Source organism: Mus caroli, unplaced genomic scaffold, assembly GCF_978045245.1.
Source record: "Mus caroli unplaced genomic scaffold, Mus_caroli_1 scaffold_1, whole genome shotgun sequence".
In the NCBI taxonomy this organism is placed as follows: Eukaryota; Metazoa; Chordata; class Mammalia; order Rodentia; family Muridae; genus Mus; species Mus caroli.
The window spans coordinates 76,681,791-76,698,426 of NW_028227256.1; the positions used below are offsets into that span (position 1 = coordinate 76,681,791).

The 16,636-nt window shown below is 40.5% G+C and overlaps 1 protein-coding gene across 2 annotated transcripts in view; it reads right to left on the reverse strand.

The window, feature by feature from the left end:
- Nucleotides 1–2,212: 2,212 nt before the first annotated feature.
- The window catches only part of Ap1s3 (adaptor related protein complex 1 subunit sigma 3), a 63,070-nt gene continuing 48,646 nt past the window's right edge, over nt 2,213–16,636 (reverse strand). The window contains exons 4-6 of one of the 2 annotated variants that reach the window (XR_015047280.1): nt 9,170–9,307; nt 7,889–8,080; nt 2,213–4,170 (exon numbers count right to left, since the gene is read on the reverse strand). Coding sequence is in view for 1 of the 2 variants with exons in the window: in XM_021174604.2 (XP_021030263.1) it covers nt 4,135–4,170; nt 9,170–9,307 (174 nt within the window). In the remaining variant the exon portion in view is untranslated. The remainder of the gene's footprint in view (nt 4,171–7,888; nt 8,081–9,169; nt 9,308–16,636) is intronic. The other variant, XM_021174604.2, reaches the window with a different exon arrangement.

A 16,636-nucleotide genomic window follows, 5' to 3' on the forward strand; every position in this document is an offset into this window, starting at 1 on the left:
TCAATTCATTATAAAAGATAAATTCTCCAAAATGTATTTAATCCCACATAATTAAAACTAATATTTATAGTTTAAGACCTTTATGGAAGCTCATTTTCTTTAACCAAAGTTAATATTTCAAGCAGTCAAATTTATACTGCATTAATTGAAAATTTATCACACTTTCACTTCTTGGTTTATGATTCTACTCTAATGAATGCAAATGATCTTTTGCTTTAATTTTTTCCTTTTAAATAATTTATTATTTGAGAATTTCACACAGCGTATTTATCATATTCTTTCTCATGCCCCAACTCCTCCCAGATCTTCCCTCATCTCTACCCATCTAACTTTGTGTTCTTTCTGTCTCTTAAAAAAAAAAAAATAGAAAGAAATAAAACTCCACTAAAAACCATGGAATCTGACTTGTTCTGGCCAACCATTCCTAAGCATGGGTCTGACCTAGATTGTGACTGATATATTAAATGTCACTCCACTGAAGGACATGATGGAGTCATACATGTATCTCAAAATTAACTGACTTTTCTTACTTAACAGGTGTTCTCAGAAGAACACTTACGCATTACCTAGTAACGTTCCAAAACACACTAGAAAGAAAAACAGTAAATGGGCACCCAGAACTGATGTCAGGATGGGAACAGCAAATGCTGTAGACACCCCATATCCAAGAGTACCCTAAGATTCAGTAAGCCTGTGAGTTCATTCATAGAGAACTTATGAAAAGTCTTTCTGCAGGCCTGAACTGCATATCAGATCATTCATTAAAATGTGACTCTCAGGTAGGTGTAGTATCTTAGGCTTATAATCTCAGCAGTTTGAAGACAGTAGCAGGAGGGTCACAAGCTGGAAGCCAGCTTGGACTACACAGTGAGATCCTGTGTCAGAAAAAATGAGTGAGTATGCTAGCTAGTTTCTTGTTAACGTGACACAAATTTGAATCACCTAGGGAGAGGGAATCTCAAATGAGAAATTGCAGGAGAATAGCCTGGGAACAAATCTGTGGGGCACTGATCAATGACTATTAATGACTGGAGTGGGAGGGTCCAGCCAACGGTGGGTGTGGCCATCCTGGGCAGGCAGCCCTGTGAGGCATAAACAAGCAAGAAGAGCAAGGGCTGGGAGCAAGCCAGTAAGCAGCAACTGCTATGGTCCCTGCTTTAGTTCCTGCCTCCAGTTTCCTGCCTTGAGTTCCTGCTCTGACTTTTCCTTCATGAAGGGCTATAAATCATAAGCTGAAATAAACCCTTTCTTCCCCAAAGTGCTTTTGGTTATGGTGGATTATCACAGCAATAAGTCAGAGAGGTGGGGAGAAGAGAGAGAGAGGAAAAGGGAGGGAAAGAAGGAGACAGAAGAAGGCATTAAAGTGGGGAGGGCAGGGAAGAAGAAGGAGAAGGAAGAGGAGGAAAGAAAGTGTGAGAAGAGAGAGGAGAATGGAGAGGAAGGAGGAGAGAGTGCATGGGGGAGAGGAGAAAGAGGCCACTTCAATAAAGCCCTACATGTTATTCGATGCTTCTGGTTTTAACTATGACAAAGCATTGTTGATATATCCAGTCTCAAGGCACACTGTCTATGCACAGTTTTACCCAGCTTTACTAGCTTTGTAATAAGTCAAATCAGGGTTGAAACCAGGTAATGGCCATCCATTTACACGCACTGGCTCCCTTTACATATCCCAGAACATCTGAATGTATTGTATCAAAATCTGCAGGAACCATGTAGTGAGATACACCAGCATTTATCAGTGTGTTTATTGAAGAAGACTTGGCGAGGTGAAATTGAATGCCACTCATTAATGATGTTTTATTGGTTTGATAATAAGCATCTTGGAAGAATTTTTAGGTTTCAAAGCATGGTCTATCTGTTGAAAGCTTTACTATTATTTTAAGAGACTTCAAGATGAGATTCACTCGCTTTATTATTAAAAAAAAAAAGTCTTTACATTTGTTAATGAAAGTAATGAAAGGCTGCTTGCTTTCTCAACCTCTGGTAAGGAAATCCTGTTTCCCACACTGTGAGGGACCAGTGGAACATCAGGAGGAGGAAAGAAAAGGATATTATATTATTCTCCTAGGCACTGCCTGCCACCTTGAGAGTCTCTCCTTATTGGTAAGTAGCAAGAAATTCTGAAGGGATTTTACCATAAACCAAGGTTGGAATTGCAAGAATCAAACAGTCATGAAGGCACACCAAGTTCAAATTAACATATGTTTAACCTTTTATTTGGGTGTTTTATACAAATTCACTATTGTTTTTTTTCCTTTCACTTGGTAATTTTTCTTAGAATCTTATAATAATAAAGAAAACATACATAATGGTTTTCCACTAAAACCCATGTAAGCTGTTCCCCAAATCCCCTGAATTTACTCACACAAGTATGATCACTTTCTATGAGTACATTGACAGGAAGAATTCTTGTGCAACCTAGACAAGATCAAATATGGAATTATCCAGAATATAAGCAGCACATTTAATGAAGCTCAAAAGACACTTTCCTTCGAAGACAACGGGAAGGAGCTGGAAAACCTCTGAAGTTACAGAAAGTTCAGTTTTACAAAGATGTTTGAAAAACAAAGACTTTTACCAAACTTTTTAAAAAAGTTAATGTACAAAACTGAAGACTGCTGAAACAAAGATGTTCAGAAAGAACAAACCACCAAAATTATATTAATTTGAAGATAAATCAGCTATTAAACGCCCAGTTATTAGCTCCTATGCAATCTGAATTATTGCTTTTAAATAAATGGTTATACTACGGAATGGGTCCATCTGTCTGTCTGTTCTTGTGCTCTCGTCTTGCCATCTTCCCTTAAGTATGTCTGATGAGATGAACCAAAGATGACAACCACATTCTCTAAGGGTCCACTGTATGAGATCTCCCTATTGTCTTAACCACAGGAGTCCTAGCACTCAGGTACAACGGCCACCAAACCTCACCACTTACATGGAGAACACATATACAAAACTGCAGCCAGAGACACCTCAAAGAAATGCTACAATACAGGCAGCTTCCTACTTCATGTCTGAGCAGACTCAGTACCCAGCTATGCAGAACTTCTGTTTTGGAAGCATGAAGGTGACATGGTCACAGTGATTAGTCAGCAAAAATATTTTTCTGGGAAAGAGGAGAAGAGAGAGAGAGAGAGAGAGAGAGAGAGAGTCACCTCCCATGAAGAGTATAATGAAATACACACAACCTAAGGAAGCCTTAAAGATTCATCTTACATTAAAATATTTTTTAAAGGCTCACAGGAATGAGATATCTGACAACAAAATATCTAAACTATCACAAGGAGTAATTGGAACATGAGATACAAAATAGTAGTAGAGATCACAATTATTACTATATAAATGTTGCCATAGCTCTTCCTCTCAGGATTATGGTAAAAGCAGGAGATGCTGTAACATTTCATCGCCAGATCTCTGGAAACCTTAATAAATATATAGTTTGTAGAAACCACAACCTTACTGAAATGTCCCTTATATTTAATTGAAAGTAAAAAACTTGATCTAGCACCTTCTAAGACATCAAAATCTCTTATGAAGTTTTATCCCAATTCTTAAAAAAAAAATAAGTTGAATTCAAGACATTAAAGTCATATACATTGTATCTGACCTGAAATTATAGTAGCATTGAACATGTTAAAAATATCTAAGCATCATGTATGAAATCTGAGCTATTAACATAAACTTAATTTATGTACATTTTTAAACATTTAGGAAAGGCATTCATTATATAAAATATACTTTACATTCAAAATTGTGTGTTATTACAAAGCAGTTGTCAGTCTACAGGTAGAAGATCAAATGGCAACAAAAATGATCATATTGCAACCAATATTTGAAAGTACCTTAAAAATACCACAAGGGCTTAAAACACAGCAAGGAGCTATTCAATCTGCAGCAATTATGTGAAACACCTAGAGCCCCAGCAAGTATTGATACACAGTATAATACAGACATGTAGCAACCATAAGGACATATGCTAACAACTTTAAGTTTTGCTAGCTAACACAGAATCCCTTTAAGTAGTTTTTTGGCGTGGTGCCAGAGGCCGTGTGGAGACTGGATGCAAGGAGTTGCTTGTTTGCAGGTTCACAGCATGGAGCGCTCAGAATCTTCAAGTAGACTGTTCACTTAAAACGTGGGCTTGTTCATGTATTCTTCCATGGTCTGAAAGAGAACAGTGACTAAGAGCAATATTCCCTTCAAGCCATAGGTGTTAGCAGACCATGGTTTGCTTTTCATTCTTTTTGTTTCATTTTGCAAGATTGAAAAAAATTCAAAAACATACAGAGACATAAACGTTTGCACTCTGCTGAAGGCGACTACAAGTTTGAATATCATCTGTCTACATGTATACATGGTTGTAAATGTATCACTTTTAATTGAGAAAGGGCTAAGTTTGATCAGGAAGTGAATGTTTGAGAAGAGAGATGTTGGAGTGGGGAGACACCACTACGGATTTAAAGTTCATGTGTCTAAAATGGTTGTGAGGACCGCATGTAGGGGTGTGTGTGCGTGCACACACTATAGAAGCCCCAAGTAGACAATGTAGCATATACATTGTTTTCTATACTGTGCAGAACCTCTTCATTAAACCTATTGCCCAATCAGAGGGGATAAACATGTCATGAGTCTGGAGGATTTCTGCCATGCTTTTTGGAAGAGAGTTTCTCCAAAGCATCCAGACGCTCTTTCAGTTACTAAATTTGCTAATAAGCCCCAGCGTTTTACTTTTTCTGTCTTCATCTTTTAAGTGTTTGTACCTCCTGGTTACAAGTAGAATTCCACAGTGGCACTGCAAACTCTGTCTTACTGAACTAGATGCACATGTGTGAAAAACCATGGTCCAGGTTATATCAATGAGGGGAAGAAGGGAACAGCAAATTACCCTTAGACAATACCTTAAGTCACTATGAGTCACTGTCAACTTGCTTAGCAATCAATGCTTAACTATCCACCCCAACACGTGTGCCACCTTTGAACATCCCAGAAGAGAGTGACAGCGTAGGCCAAAGAGATCAAGGCTAGTGGCCAACAAGATTGTCTAGAGCAGCAAAACCTGTGGGCCATGACCCTCACAAGGATCACACAGCAGATATCCTGCCTATCATATATCCATATTATTCATAACAGTAGTAAAATTATAATAGTGAATAATAATTTGATGGTTGAGAGGTCACCACAACATTAGGGACTGTGATAAAGAGCCACAGCATTAGAAAGTTTGGTAACCACTCATCTAGAGGATGCCCAAATCAGAAATCTGGGTTTTTAACTGCTTCCTGGGTCTCCTTAGGATTCCAGTGTAGCACTGCTGAAATTATTTACACATAGTCAGCCACATTTCCTGCAAAGCTTGTCAGCCTCCTAACTGAGCACTGGCCAAGAAAAGCCCAGACCTCAGGCATCTACTCAGGATCTCCTCTTGAATATTCCATCCTTTTCTTCTAACTTGACTGGGGTGTCAAAACTGGCCCACAGCCTAGGTGGGGTTTGTAGGGCTTATTAAATGCATCCCCATTTAGAAAGATCCAAAACAAATCAAGTCTAAAATTCATTTTGAGTAAGAGATGACAGCACATTATCAACGTTAAAAGATGACAAAATCTACAAGACTAGCATGCACTATTTGTTTGATACTCTAATCTTATATGTGCTGTAGCTATATAGTCTTTGCAGTTAAAATGCCTCACTTTTGCAAATTTGACTAAAAGGAATTGACTAAATGAACACATTGCCTGGCTGGCCCTTTCAGGCTATTTGTACTTTGATGAGGTGGACAAAGGACATGAAGTGGATACCTCACAGACTCGAGGGTTCCACTGGACTCACGGCCTGAACCCTGCCCGCCCTACCTGCCCTGTCTGAGTCCTGCTATCACTCTGCGAGCACAAGGAAGCAATGTAAGGGTTTGTTGTTTTCTTGAATTTGCCACTAAAAAGGCTTGGAACTGACTTAAAACTGGAACAGTGTCAAATCTTTGTCCTCCCATGCCTTCATGAGAATCCGCCTAGAGTCAGATCTTGGGACCCACATCATGGCGGTACACATTTGCACCTCATAAACAGTCACTCGCTGTAGTTTTGGTTTATGCTTTGAAGGCTGAAGTGTTGGGGCTCGCCAAGCAGTACCTCATGAATCCACTTGTGTGTATGTGATGGCCTACTGCTTGAACTTCATTCGACCTTTCCCTAATTTTTTTGTTTGTTTGTTTTTGTTTTTGTTTTTTTGAGACAGGGTTTCTCTGTGTAGCTCTGGCTATCCTGAAACTCACTATGTAGACCAGGCTGGCCTCGAACTCAGAAATCCGCCTGCTTCTGCCTCTCAAGTGCAGGGATTAAAGGTGTGCACCACCACTGCCCGGCTCGACCCTCCCCTCTGGACAGGTTATTGTCTGTAAAGATTATCCCCTAATGGCTGCCCCCACCTGGTAACCTTGAGAATTACAACGTCTACTCTTCGGCCTTTGCTTCTAACTTTATGAAACCGCTCACATTGAAGCTATCCCCTCCCATAGAAATCACCCTCAAGCAATTAGACTTTCTAGATTGTCAACATCTAACCTGAAGACACTCAGATTAAGCTTTGAGACTATTGGGTCTTCTTAGTAAATATGTGAAAATAACTTTGGTTTTCCTCCCCTGCCCTAAGAAACCTTTACTAAGTGTAATTGGGGAGATGGGGGGGAGGGGGAGTTCTAAGAGCTACTTTAGGGTTTTTGGTTGTTCTAAAGTAGTGTTTCTCAACTGTGGGTCACAACCCCTTTAGAGGTCACATATCAGATATCCTGCATATCAGATATTTAAATTATGATTCATAACGGTAACAAAATTATAGTTATGAAGTAGTAACAAAATAATTTATTTTATGGCTGGGGGGAGGGTGGGGGTCACCATAACATGAGGAACTGTATTTAAAGGTCACACAGCATTAGGAAGTTTGAGAGCCACTGTTCTAAAGGGAAAACAATGTTACAATGGCCTTTCTCAGCCTCTAGTAACATCTAGTGCTTATTAGAACATATTTGTTCTTGAAGGTCAAGAAATAATGGGGCAGTCTTTCTCTTTTAAACAATCTTAACATTTCCCCCTATACATTTCATACTTCCTAAAGCAGAACAGGAATGCAACGTCAACTTCTCAACTCCCCCCCCCCCATCCCCAATGTTCCTTGATATCACTGGAGGGGTCCCAGAGCTCATGAGGACACTAGTGACACTCTCATTTGGCTGGCTCTGTTTATTTAACAAGTGACATTTAAGGAGAGCCAGAACTTTGCCTGCTCACTGGGGCACAATGTTTAACCCAGGGTCTCTGAGGAAACTTTTCACAGGAAACCTTTCACACTGTCCATTCAATCACCAGGGACAGGAACGAACCAATTAGTGCCTTACTGTAAAAGGGCTCACTTCCTAAAATGCCTGGTCCCAAGATTTAAATGGATCTAGAAACACAGATTCACTGAAAGCTCATGAAAACCTGTTTCCTGCAGTTAGGGGACTTGGAAATAGCCTAGGTGTGCCTTGGTCTCAATTCATGAAACTTTAATTACTGAAGTGCCAAAGACCCTGTGGAAAATCTGCCTCTTCTATAAGGAGCTTCCATCTTAAAGACCAAGAGGAGAGTCTCAGGAACAACCCCCACTTGCTATTCCCTGCTTCTCCACCCCAGCAAATTTTAATAAATACTCTTAGTGGAATTTCCAAACCATCTTCAGTACCTCATAAAATCCCCCTTCTTGTGGCATTTGAAAAAGCCAAGTAAGACTCAGAGATGTTCAGTGCATTTCTTTGAGGGGACAACACATCTGGCGATAAATGCATTGGCCTGACAAACACAGAGCTGCTTATGGGAGCCCGCCCTTAGCTTCCTTCATTTGCACTCACCTGAGGATGGAGTCCCTCCATGGGCAGAAGTAAGTAATCAGCTCACAGTACTGCCAAGACAGTTGCTGGGAAATCATGCCTAATGTCTTATTAACTTAACCAGTCTCTTATTTCCAAATAGCAGGAAGAGTGGCTTTAGCACCAATTTTAAAAGGGTACTTTATAATTCTTGAAATCCTCTTGACTCTTGACCTGTTATGAAAACAGGAAGATGGAAAAACCCACTGAGGCCAGGGGTGGTACATGACTGTCATCCCAGCAAATTGGGAGGGAGAGGCAGGAGGATTGTGAGTTCAAACCCAGCCTGGGTTACATAATAAGACTTTGTCTTGAAAAAGTAAACAAACAAACAAACAAACAAACAACCAGTTGAATGGAACAGACAGGGAAAAAGAAATGTCCCTTTTCCCACTGATATTGTTGGAGAGGTAGGACAGAATTTAGGCACCCAGAAACATGCTTGGTTTAGGACTAAGTCATTTAGTCTAAACTAAATTAACAGGTGAGTTTGATATCTTTTAGAAGGCAAGGGTTGACAGAACACAGTGCTCTTTTTGACTGTCCTTGTAGGAGCTAATGCAGATTACGTTCCCCTATTAGGTCTCATTCAAATCTGGGATGCTTCTAGAAAGAAAAGTGCCAGAATATTTTTGAGCAACTACAGGATCAGAGGAGTACCAAGCCCAGGCTTCAGGGCCCATTTATACCTCTGCAATCCAGCTACCCGTGCTCCTGATCTATTCATGCAAACAAGAGCGCACAGACCTAAGGCCTTCCCAAGAGAGGTGGGAAATTTCAATTAAAATGACAAATGCCATCTCTAATATATCCAGCAAATGAAATAACTACGTGCTGCTGTTCTTCCTTCCCAGAACAGAGCAGACATTTTAATGAAAGCCTTTTTATACATCTCATAAAATTACATTTGCAAAGAATAGCACCAAGCAGTTCATACACTTCAGAGGGTAAAATATTTTCAGACCCTGAAGTTCAGCCAAACAGGACAAGCAAAGATTCAGGACCAAACTGTGAGGGTCCAAAGCTCTGTTTCATATTTATTAACTACGAAAATGAGCAGAACATTTCACAGCAAGTCTCTATTCACTCACTAAAAAACAGGCTAACACCTAGTTAGAATTGCTGAAAAAATTAAGTAAGCTAATACATGCAAACTGTTTAAAGTGGAAGCTATACTCAGAACAAAATGTGGGTGCAGTCCTCAGTGTTAACTATATTATAATTAGTGCTGGAATTACCCCAGGCATAGAAAACCATACTGACCTCTTGTAACATATCAGAGTCTTCAATGGCTTTGACTGCTGTTTTCTTGGATGTTTCCTGAATTTCTCCACCTATTATAAACTCATCAAGGATAAAATATGCCTTTTCAAAATTAAAGATAATATCCAGCTCACAGACCTGATTAAAAAAAAAAAAAAAAAAAAAGCTTTGATAAATTTGCAGTAGAATCAGGAGAGGCATCTGCCAACATCTCCAGCTTTTCCAATATTGCCATTCAACTCAGGTGATATCCAAACACAAAATACCACATAACATTTCAAGGACATAAAGATGGGAGCAGAGAATTCTAGACCTTAGGAAAGGTAAAATCCAAATCCTATTAAAGTAGCTCATGCCTTTAGATAATAAGGTTTGCAGTGGTTTGAAAGAGAAATGTCCCCCATAGTCTCAAGTATTTGAACACTTGGTCACCAGCAGGTGGCGCTTGGGGTGGTTTTGGAGCATTTGAGGTTACAGCCTTGCTAAAGGAAGCAGGTCAGCAGCAGCAGGCATTGGGGTTTATAGCCTCATCCCTCTCCCAGGTCACACTCTCCAGATCTCTGCTTCCCTTGTGAGATAGAGATGTGATCCCTCAGTTTCTTGCTCCTGCCACGCTAGCATGTCTCCCCTGCCTTTATGAATGCCTCTGGAACTAGAAATCAAAAGAAACTGCTCTCAATAAGTTGCTTTTGGTCACAGTATTTCAGCAGCAATGGAAATGTAACTAATGCAATGTTTTGTGTTGTAACGGAAAATAAGAGGCTCCGTAGGGGAGGGAGACCTCTAGGTGCTGTGCTCAACACACACAAGCAGAACTGGTTCCCTGATGCTCTTTAAGTGTAAGTCCAGAACCTCAATTCTCCTGCACTCAGGTCTCACGATCTTAGCTGTCAGGTTAGTGAACTGCCAGTTTTTGAATGTATCAAACTCACCTGTTAAGACTCCTAAAAACTTCCCGTAAGCCCTGCTCTAAGGGGTGAGTGGGTCTGGATCAGGTCTACAAACCTGTACTGCTAGCAGATTCCCATAGGACACTGAAGCTTCAAGTTATCAAAACTGCACATTAACTGGGGTCAAAGACCAACAGAGAGACTGACAGGTCTCAATATGTAAGTAAAGCCATCCTCGTAATCTGGACGCTTCAACCCGAGAATGCTTCTATGATGTTCTTGCTGTCCTCCACACTGCTTACTCCACAAGTCACTGGAAACTGACTCTTGTGCACCCACATCCTATCTGCCCAACTGAAGCTGCTTTCTTTAAACCATCTAGCTGACAGTTCCCCATCCTCCTTTGAGCTCACCTCAGAAGCATCTGATACCCTTGTCAATGTTTCTTTTTTTCTTTTCTTTTCTTTCTTTCTTTCTTTTTTTTTTTTTTAAGATTTATTTACTATATAACACTAGCTGTCTTCAGACACACCAGAAGAAGAAATCGGATCCCATGGTAGATGGTTGTGAGCCACCATGTGACTACTGGGAACTGAACTCAGGACCTCTGGAAGAGCAGTCAGTGTGCTTAACACCTGAGCCATCTTTCTAGCCCCTGCCAATCTGTTTCTTGATGACAAGATTTCTTCTTCCTTGCTCACCTAAGCTTAGCTGTGTCACTGAACATTCCTCCTCTGACACTGAAGACTTCTTCTCAGACCTTCTAGATGGTTCTGTTTTACTCCTCCAGCACTACCCTGTGTTTGATGAGGTCAAGGATTCAAGATAGATTTTAATTCTCCCATGTGCATAGAGGATTCCACATTGCCAGCCCCACCTCTCTGCTTTCCTCTGCCTGACTTTATCACCTGCCACAGTCACACAAGCTACCAGCCACCATGTTTGATCATGCCCTTACCCTGGCACATGCCAGCAAGAATTGAGTTATTCCTTTAAATCCCTTTCTTTTATTCGCCTACTGACAAAATCATATAAATCTCTCAATGCAGAAGGAATTTTTGAAAATCCCTACCTAAGATAAACAAAATGAAAAACAAACTAGAAAACCAAGAGTGATGGCACACATCTTTAACCCCAGTACGCAGAAGGCAGAGGCAAGTGGATCTCTGTGAGTTCAAGGCCAGCCTATTCTACATCCATATTCAAGAGTTCAAAAAACCAAAACAGACAAACAAACAAAACAACAGCAAAATAATAAACAATTCACAGACAAAGCAAGATGGGGGAGGGTAATACATGTCTAATAATACCAGTAACTCCAAGAAGTCAAGAGAAAGGCAAACTGAACCCATTGTCACAGGAAACTCAGTGACAATATCCATTGCTAGTCATGGTATGAATAAGTACAAACACTCCCTGTCAGTGGAATTGACAAATCTTGTATGCCATTTTTGGTTGACTGGTCAAATTGTAGAGTCTGTTAATTTTGAATGCAAAAATGCTTGCACCTGCATCTGGTAGAAGTGGTGAGCTGGTAAAGGCACGTGCCACAGAAGCCTGACTCTGACTGTAACGGGGCCCCAGGCATTTGCATAACTGACATTACAAGATAGAAGTACCATTCAGGCCATAAAAGCCAGCATGTAGACAGGAACACTTGCCAAAATGAAAACAAAGACCTAATCTACCACAGTCCATAGTTGTGGGAAAACCTTGCTTTTTGGCATTTCTGTCATTCTGCTTCTGGATACACTCCAAAGTTGTCCTCTGACTTCCACATGTGCAATAGATCTTTCATGCACTGGTATACATACATATAAATCACAGACACACACACAGAGGCAGACACACACACAGAGGCAGACACACACACACACCAGGGACATATTCATACACATAGGTAATAATAATAAGTAATAATAATAATAATTACCTAAGAATATTTTTTTTAATTCTTGGACCCAACAGTTCCATAAGAGGCTTAGCTGCATGATATATTAAAATCAATATCCAACAACACACATAAGGAACACTGATTATGGGGGACTCATTTATAAGAATAATTGAGAACAATCTAAAGTTTGTTCATAAAGAACTGTTCAAGTCATGCATGTACATCTCTATAATGGCATAGGTATTGTATGTATCTATGTACAGTTTGAAAAGAGCAGGGTAAGCCGGGCAGTGGTGGCGCACACCTCTAATCCCAGCATTTGGGAGACAAAGGCAGGCAAATTTTCTGAATTTGAGGCCAGTCTGGTCTACAGAGTGAGTTCCAGGACAGCCAGGGCTACACAGAGAAACCCTGTCTCCAAAAAAACAAAAAACAAACAAACAAATAGGGCAGTTTTACATGGAAAGATGTAGAAAAATCTCTAGCAGGCTTATAAGGAGAATAATAAAGTTATAGAAAAATATGCATACTGCAATCAATTTGTTTAAGTTTAAAAGATTATATGTTTAGAAGGGTATATAAATGCATTTTTAAAATAATTTTGAGGGGCTGGAGAGATGGCTCAGCAGTTAAGATAACTGTCAGCCCTTCCCGAGGTCCTGAGTTTAATTCCCATCTGTAATAGGATCTGGTGGCCTCTTCTGGTGTGTCCGAAGATAGACACAGTGTACTCATATACATTAAATAAATAAATCTTAAAAAAAAAAACATTTTTGAACAATATGAACAGAAAGAAATTACAGTAAATTAGACATCCATGTACAAGAAAGTACCAGAAGAAATCAGTTACCAGAGGCCAGGCAAGGCAGAATGCGGGGGTTAGAGTAGCAGCGGCAGAGAAAGCTCAGCATTCGAGGCAGGCACGGACTAGAAAGCCAAGCAGACAGGAGTCTTGTTAAGATGAGCCGTCAACAGAGCCCTGCCAGGTAATCTGACAAACAACCCTACAAATCCACTAGGAACCTCCCTCGAGCCACCTGTCCCCAGACCTAAAGGCTTCTTCAACAGGCATGCGACAATCAAGTCATCACGTCTAATTGCCGGGAATAAGGTAAGGAGGTATGCAGAGTTTGACACACACAACTCACACACCTTTATAGCAAATGTTCTGAGGGAGCAAGTACTGCGTATATAGCAACTCTATATAAAGTGCTGCTCTGCAGCCCAGCTCCAGCTAAGCATGAGTAGAGGTGACAACCTGCTGAACTGGGGCAAAGTTCACGTTCTTTCAACTATTACAGAAATACTTCAAATTCTACCTTCAGGTCCTGTGTACAAGTATATGCAGAACTGTATATGAATGTTTAATGTGTGTGTGTGTGTGTGTGTGCGCGCGTGTGCGCGTGCGTGCGTGCGTGCGCGCACCCATCAAGTGATAGACATTTCATCTTCCTTCACAGTCTATGTAATAACCAAGAAACCTTTCTTTGCCATTTACCCCCATGTATGTCGATTCTAGCATACAACTTACAAATGGCAAAGAGAGAGAGAGAGAGAGAGAGAGAGTATTTCATTTTATTTTATACTTCCTGAATTTGTTTGTTTGTTTTGTTTTACTATGGTATGGCTTAAAGCCCTTCTCTTATAGCAGAATATTTACTACTGTGGTACTGTTTCTGACAGTTCATCAACTAAGTCCTTTCAAGTAAAGTCTAAGAAGCACCTGCCCTTGAACTCCTCTTAAAGTAAATACATGAAGTTTCAAGTTACACAAAGGAAATGTTTCAGATAGTAAGAAATACAACAGAGTTAGACATGAAAACCAATTACGATGCAACATAGGACGAACAATCAATAGTTGATACACTGCTCCTAGCCACTGTCCTTACTCTCACAGTAGCCCAAGTAGTGCCTATGTGTTTATCAGCATGTTTCGTGTCATATCCTCATCAGTAAGATGGAGATTCATGAAGGTCTGAAATCTTGGGCCTGGTTACTAAGTGAGCAGACACCGGGGTCAAGACACTTAATGTCCCTCCTCTCACAACAGAAAATTTTCCTAGGTCAGATTCAAAAGCTTCCTGGGACAGAAGCATCTACCCACTCAAAATACATCAATCAAAATTCATGCTGCAGTGCAGAATGTGAGTACGGCAAATATCTAAATCCCTTTATCTACTGCGAGACCCTGAGGCATTTCTTCTTAGCATCTGTAAATTGGGGTTGATGCTCCTTACTGAAGATTGAGAGATTAACTGCTCAATCCTTGGTAATCTCCTTAGAATTGAAAGGCACTATAAAATACATCACTCAAATTAGGAAACAGATTTTTGATCTATCTTTCTTCAAAATACAGTACTTTTCAAGGTATAACTTTCCCCTTGCATAATATAAGGGCAGAATTCAAAGAAATCTTTGGTATTAGCATGGGAGGAAAATAAATCCAAAGAGAAATATCTTATTTCTGGATTGGTATCAATGAGGATCAGTCCCAGAAGTCTTTGGCCATCACTGTTAATTAATAAGAATTGAACACCTATCGGGCATAGAGCCCTGAAGTGCTCTTAGCTTAATGAAAAATTCATCGGATGTTTTAGTGAATTAAAATTTTGATTCATAACGAAGGTAGAGCTTCTAGAGGTGTACCAGAATTGGGTGGAGAATCAATGCCAGAGATTCTGAACCTTCGTATTCTCTCTCAAACTAGATACTGGTGGAGATGTCTTCAAATTCTTTTAAGAAATGATGTGGTCTGAAATATCTCGTTGAATTTCAGTTAAGCACAGAGAGATCAAAATTCAGCCTCAAGTCGCATGACTGCAGTTGGTTTAAACCACAGAAACAGGTCAAACCAGAGTCCAGAAATGAGGAAGAGAGAGAAGCGCACACAAAAGCTCAGACTTCAAGAAACACCTTCAGGCCCTTTGCAAAAAGCCCCATCTGCAGTTCATTTCAAAGGAGAGCACCAGAAATGTCAGAATTCATTAGACTAAAAGAACTCATGAAGTTAAACAATCCCATGTTTTAAAACATTCTATTATATATGCACTGCTTTGAAAGAAAAAAAAAACTTACTGAGACGGGAACACAAGGTGCTACTTTCTTATTATTCCTGAATATTGACAATAACTGAAATCTCCCAAGCAACATGTTATAGCATCATTTACATGGGAAAGAAGAGGGAGAAAATTCATTTAGAAGCCCACCTAATACTTGCTATTGTGAAGCCTGTTGAAAAAAAAGAAGAAAAGCTGGGTGTGTTAGCACATGCCTTTAATCCCACAAGAGGCAGGAGGATCTCTGAATTCAAGGCCAATCTAATCTAGAAAACGATTTTCAGGACTGCCAAGGCTATACAGAGAGACTCTATCTTGGAAACTAACCCCCTCCACACATGCACATACACACACACACACACACACACACACACACTATTCAAAAAAAAAAAAGCAAGTAAGACACAATCAATGCTGGGCAGTGGTGGTGCACACCTTTAATCCCAGCACTCGGGAGGCGGAGACAGACAGATTTCTGAGTTCAGGACCAGCCTGGTCTACAGAGTGAGTTCCAGGACAGCCAGGGATACCCAGAGAAACCCTGTCTCGAACCCCTTCCCCAAAAGAAAGAAAGAAAGGAAGGAAGGAAGGAAGGAAGGAAGGAAGGAAGGAAGGAAGGAAGGAAGGAAGGAAGGAAGGGAGAGAGAGAGAGAGAGAGAGAGAGAGAGAGAGAGAGAGAGAGAGAGAGAAAGAAAGAAAGAAAGAAAGAAAGAAAGAAAGAAAGAAAGAAAGAAAGAAAGAAAGAAGAAAGAAAGACACAATCAATAATCCAATGATAAAAATGTCATCTGTTCAGTTTCAGAGAAAGATGCTATTCAGGTATTAAAAACAAGGATATCAGGAATTTTGCAGGCAAATGGATGGAACTAGAAAATATCATCCTGAGTGAGGTAACTCAGACCCAAGATGACATACACACTATATATACTCACTGATAAGTGGATATTAGCCATGAATTACAGAATACCCATGATACACTCCACAGACCCAAAGAACTTAAATGAAGGAAGGCCCAAGTAAGGATGCTGAAATCCCACTTAGAAGGGGAAATAAAATAGTCATGGGAGGCAAAGGGAGGGAAGGAGGGACATGGGCAGGAGAGGGGTGAGGAGGGGAATAAAGGGGTTGGATCAGAATCAGGTGTGGAAAGAGACAGAAGAGGCCTAGAGGGCCAGGAGAATGAATGGAAATCTGAAGCTGGCAGGGGTGGGGAGTTGGGAGGCATTTCTAGGACATGCCAGAGATCTGAGATGGGTGAGGCTTCCAGGAATCAATGCAGGTGACCTTAGCTACGATGCATAGCAGTGGGGATGTGGAATCTGAAGAGGCCACCTCCTATAGCCAGGCAGAACCCCCAATGTTGGCATAAAAACACTAACCCACCCAGAAAACTTTCAATCCAAACGTTGTCCTGTCTACAAGAAATGCAGGGACAGGAATGGAGCAGAGATTGAGGGAATGTCAACCAATAATTGGTCCAACTTGAGACCCATGCCATGGGCAAGTACCAATCCCTAACACTATTAATGATACTCTGTTACGTTGGCAGACAGGAGCATGGTGTCCTATGAGAGGCTCCACCCAGCAGCTGGCTCAGATATAGATACCCACAGCAAACATTGGATGA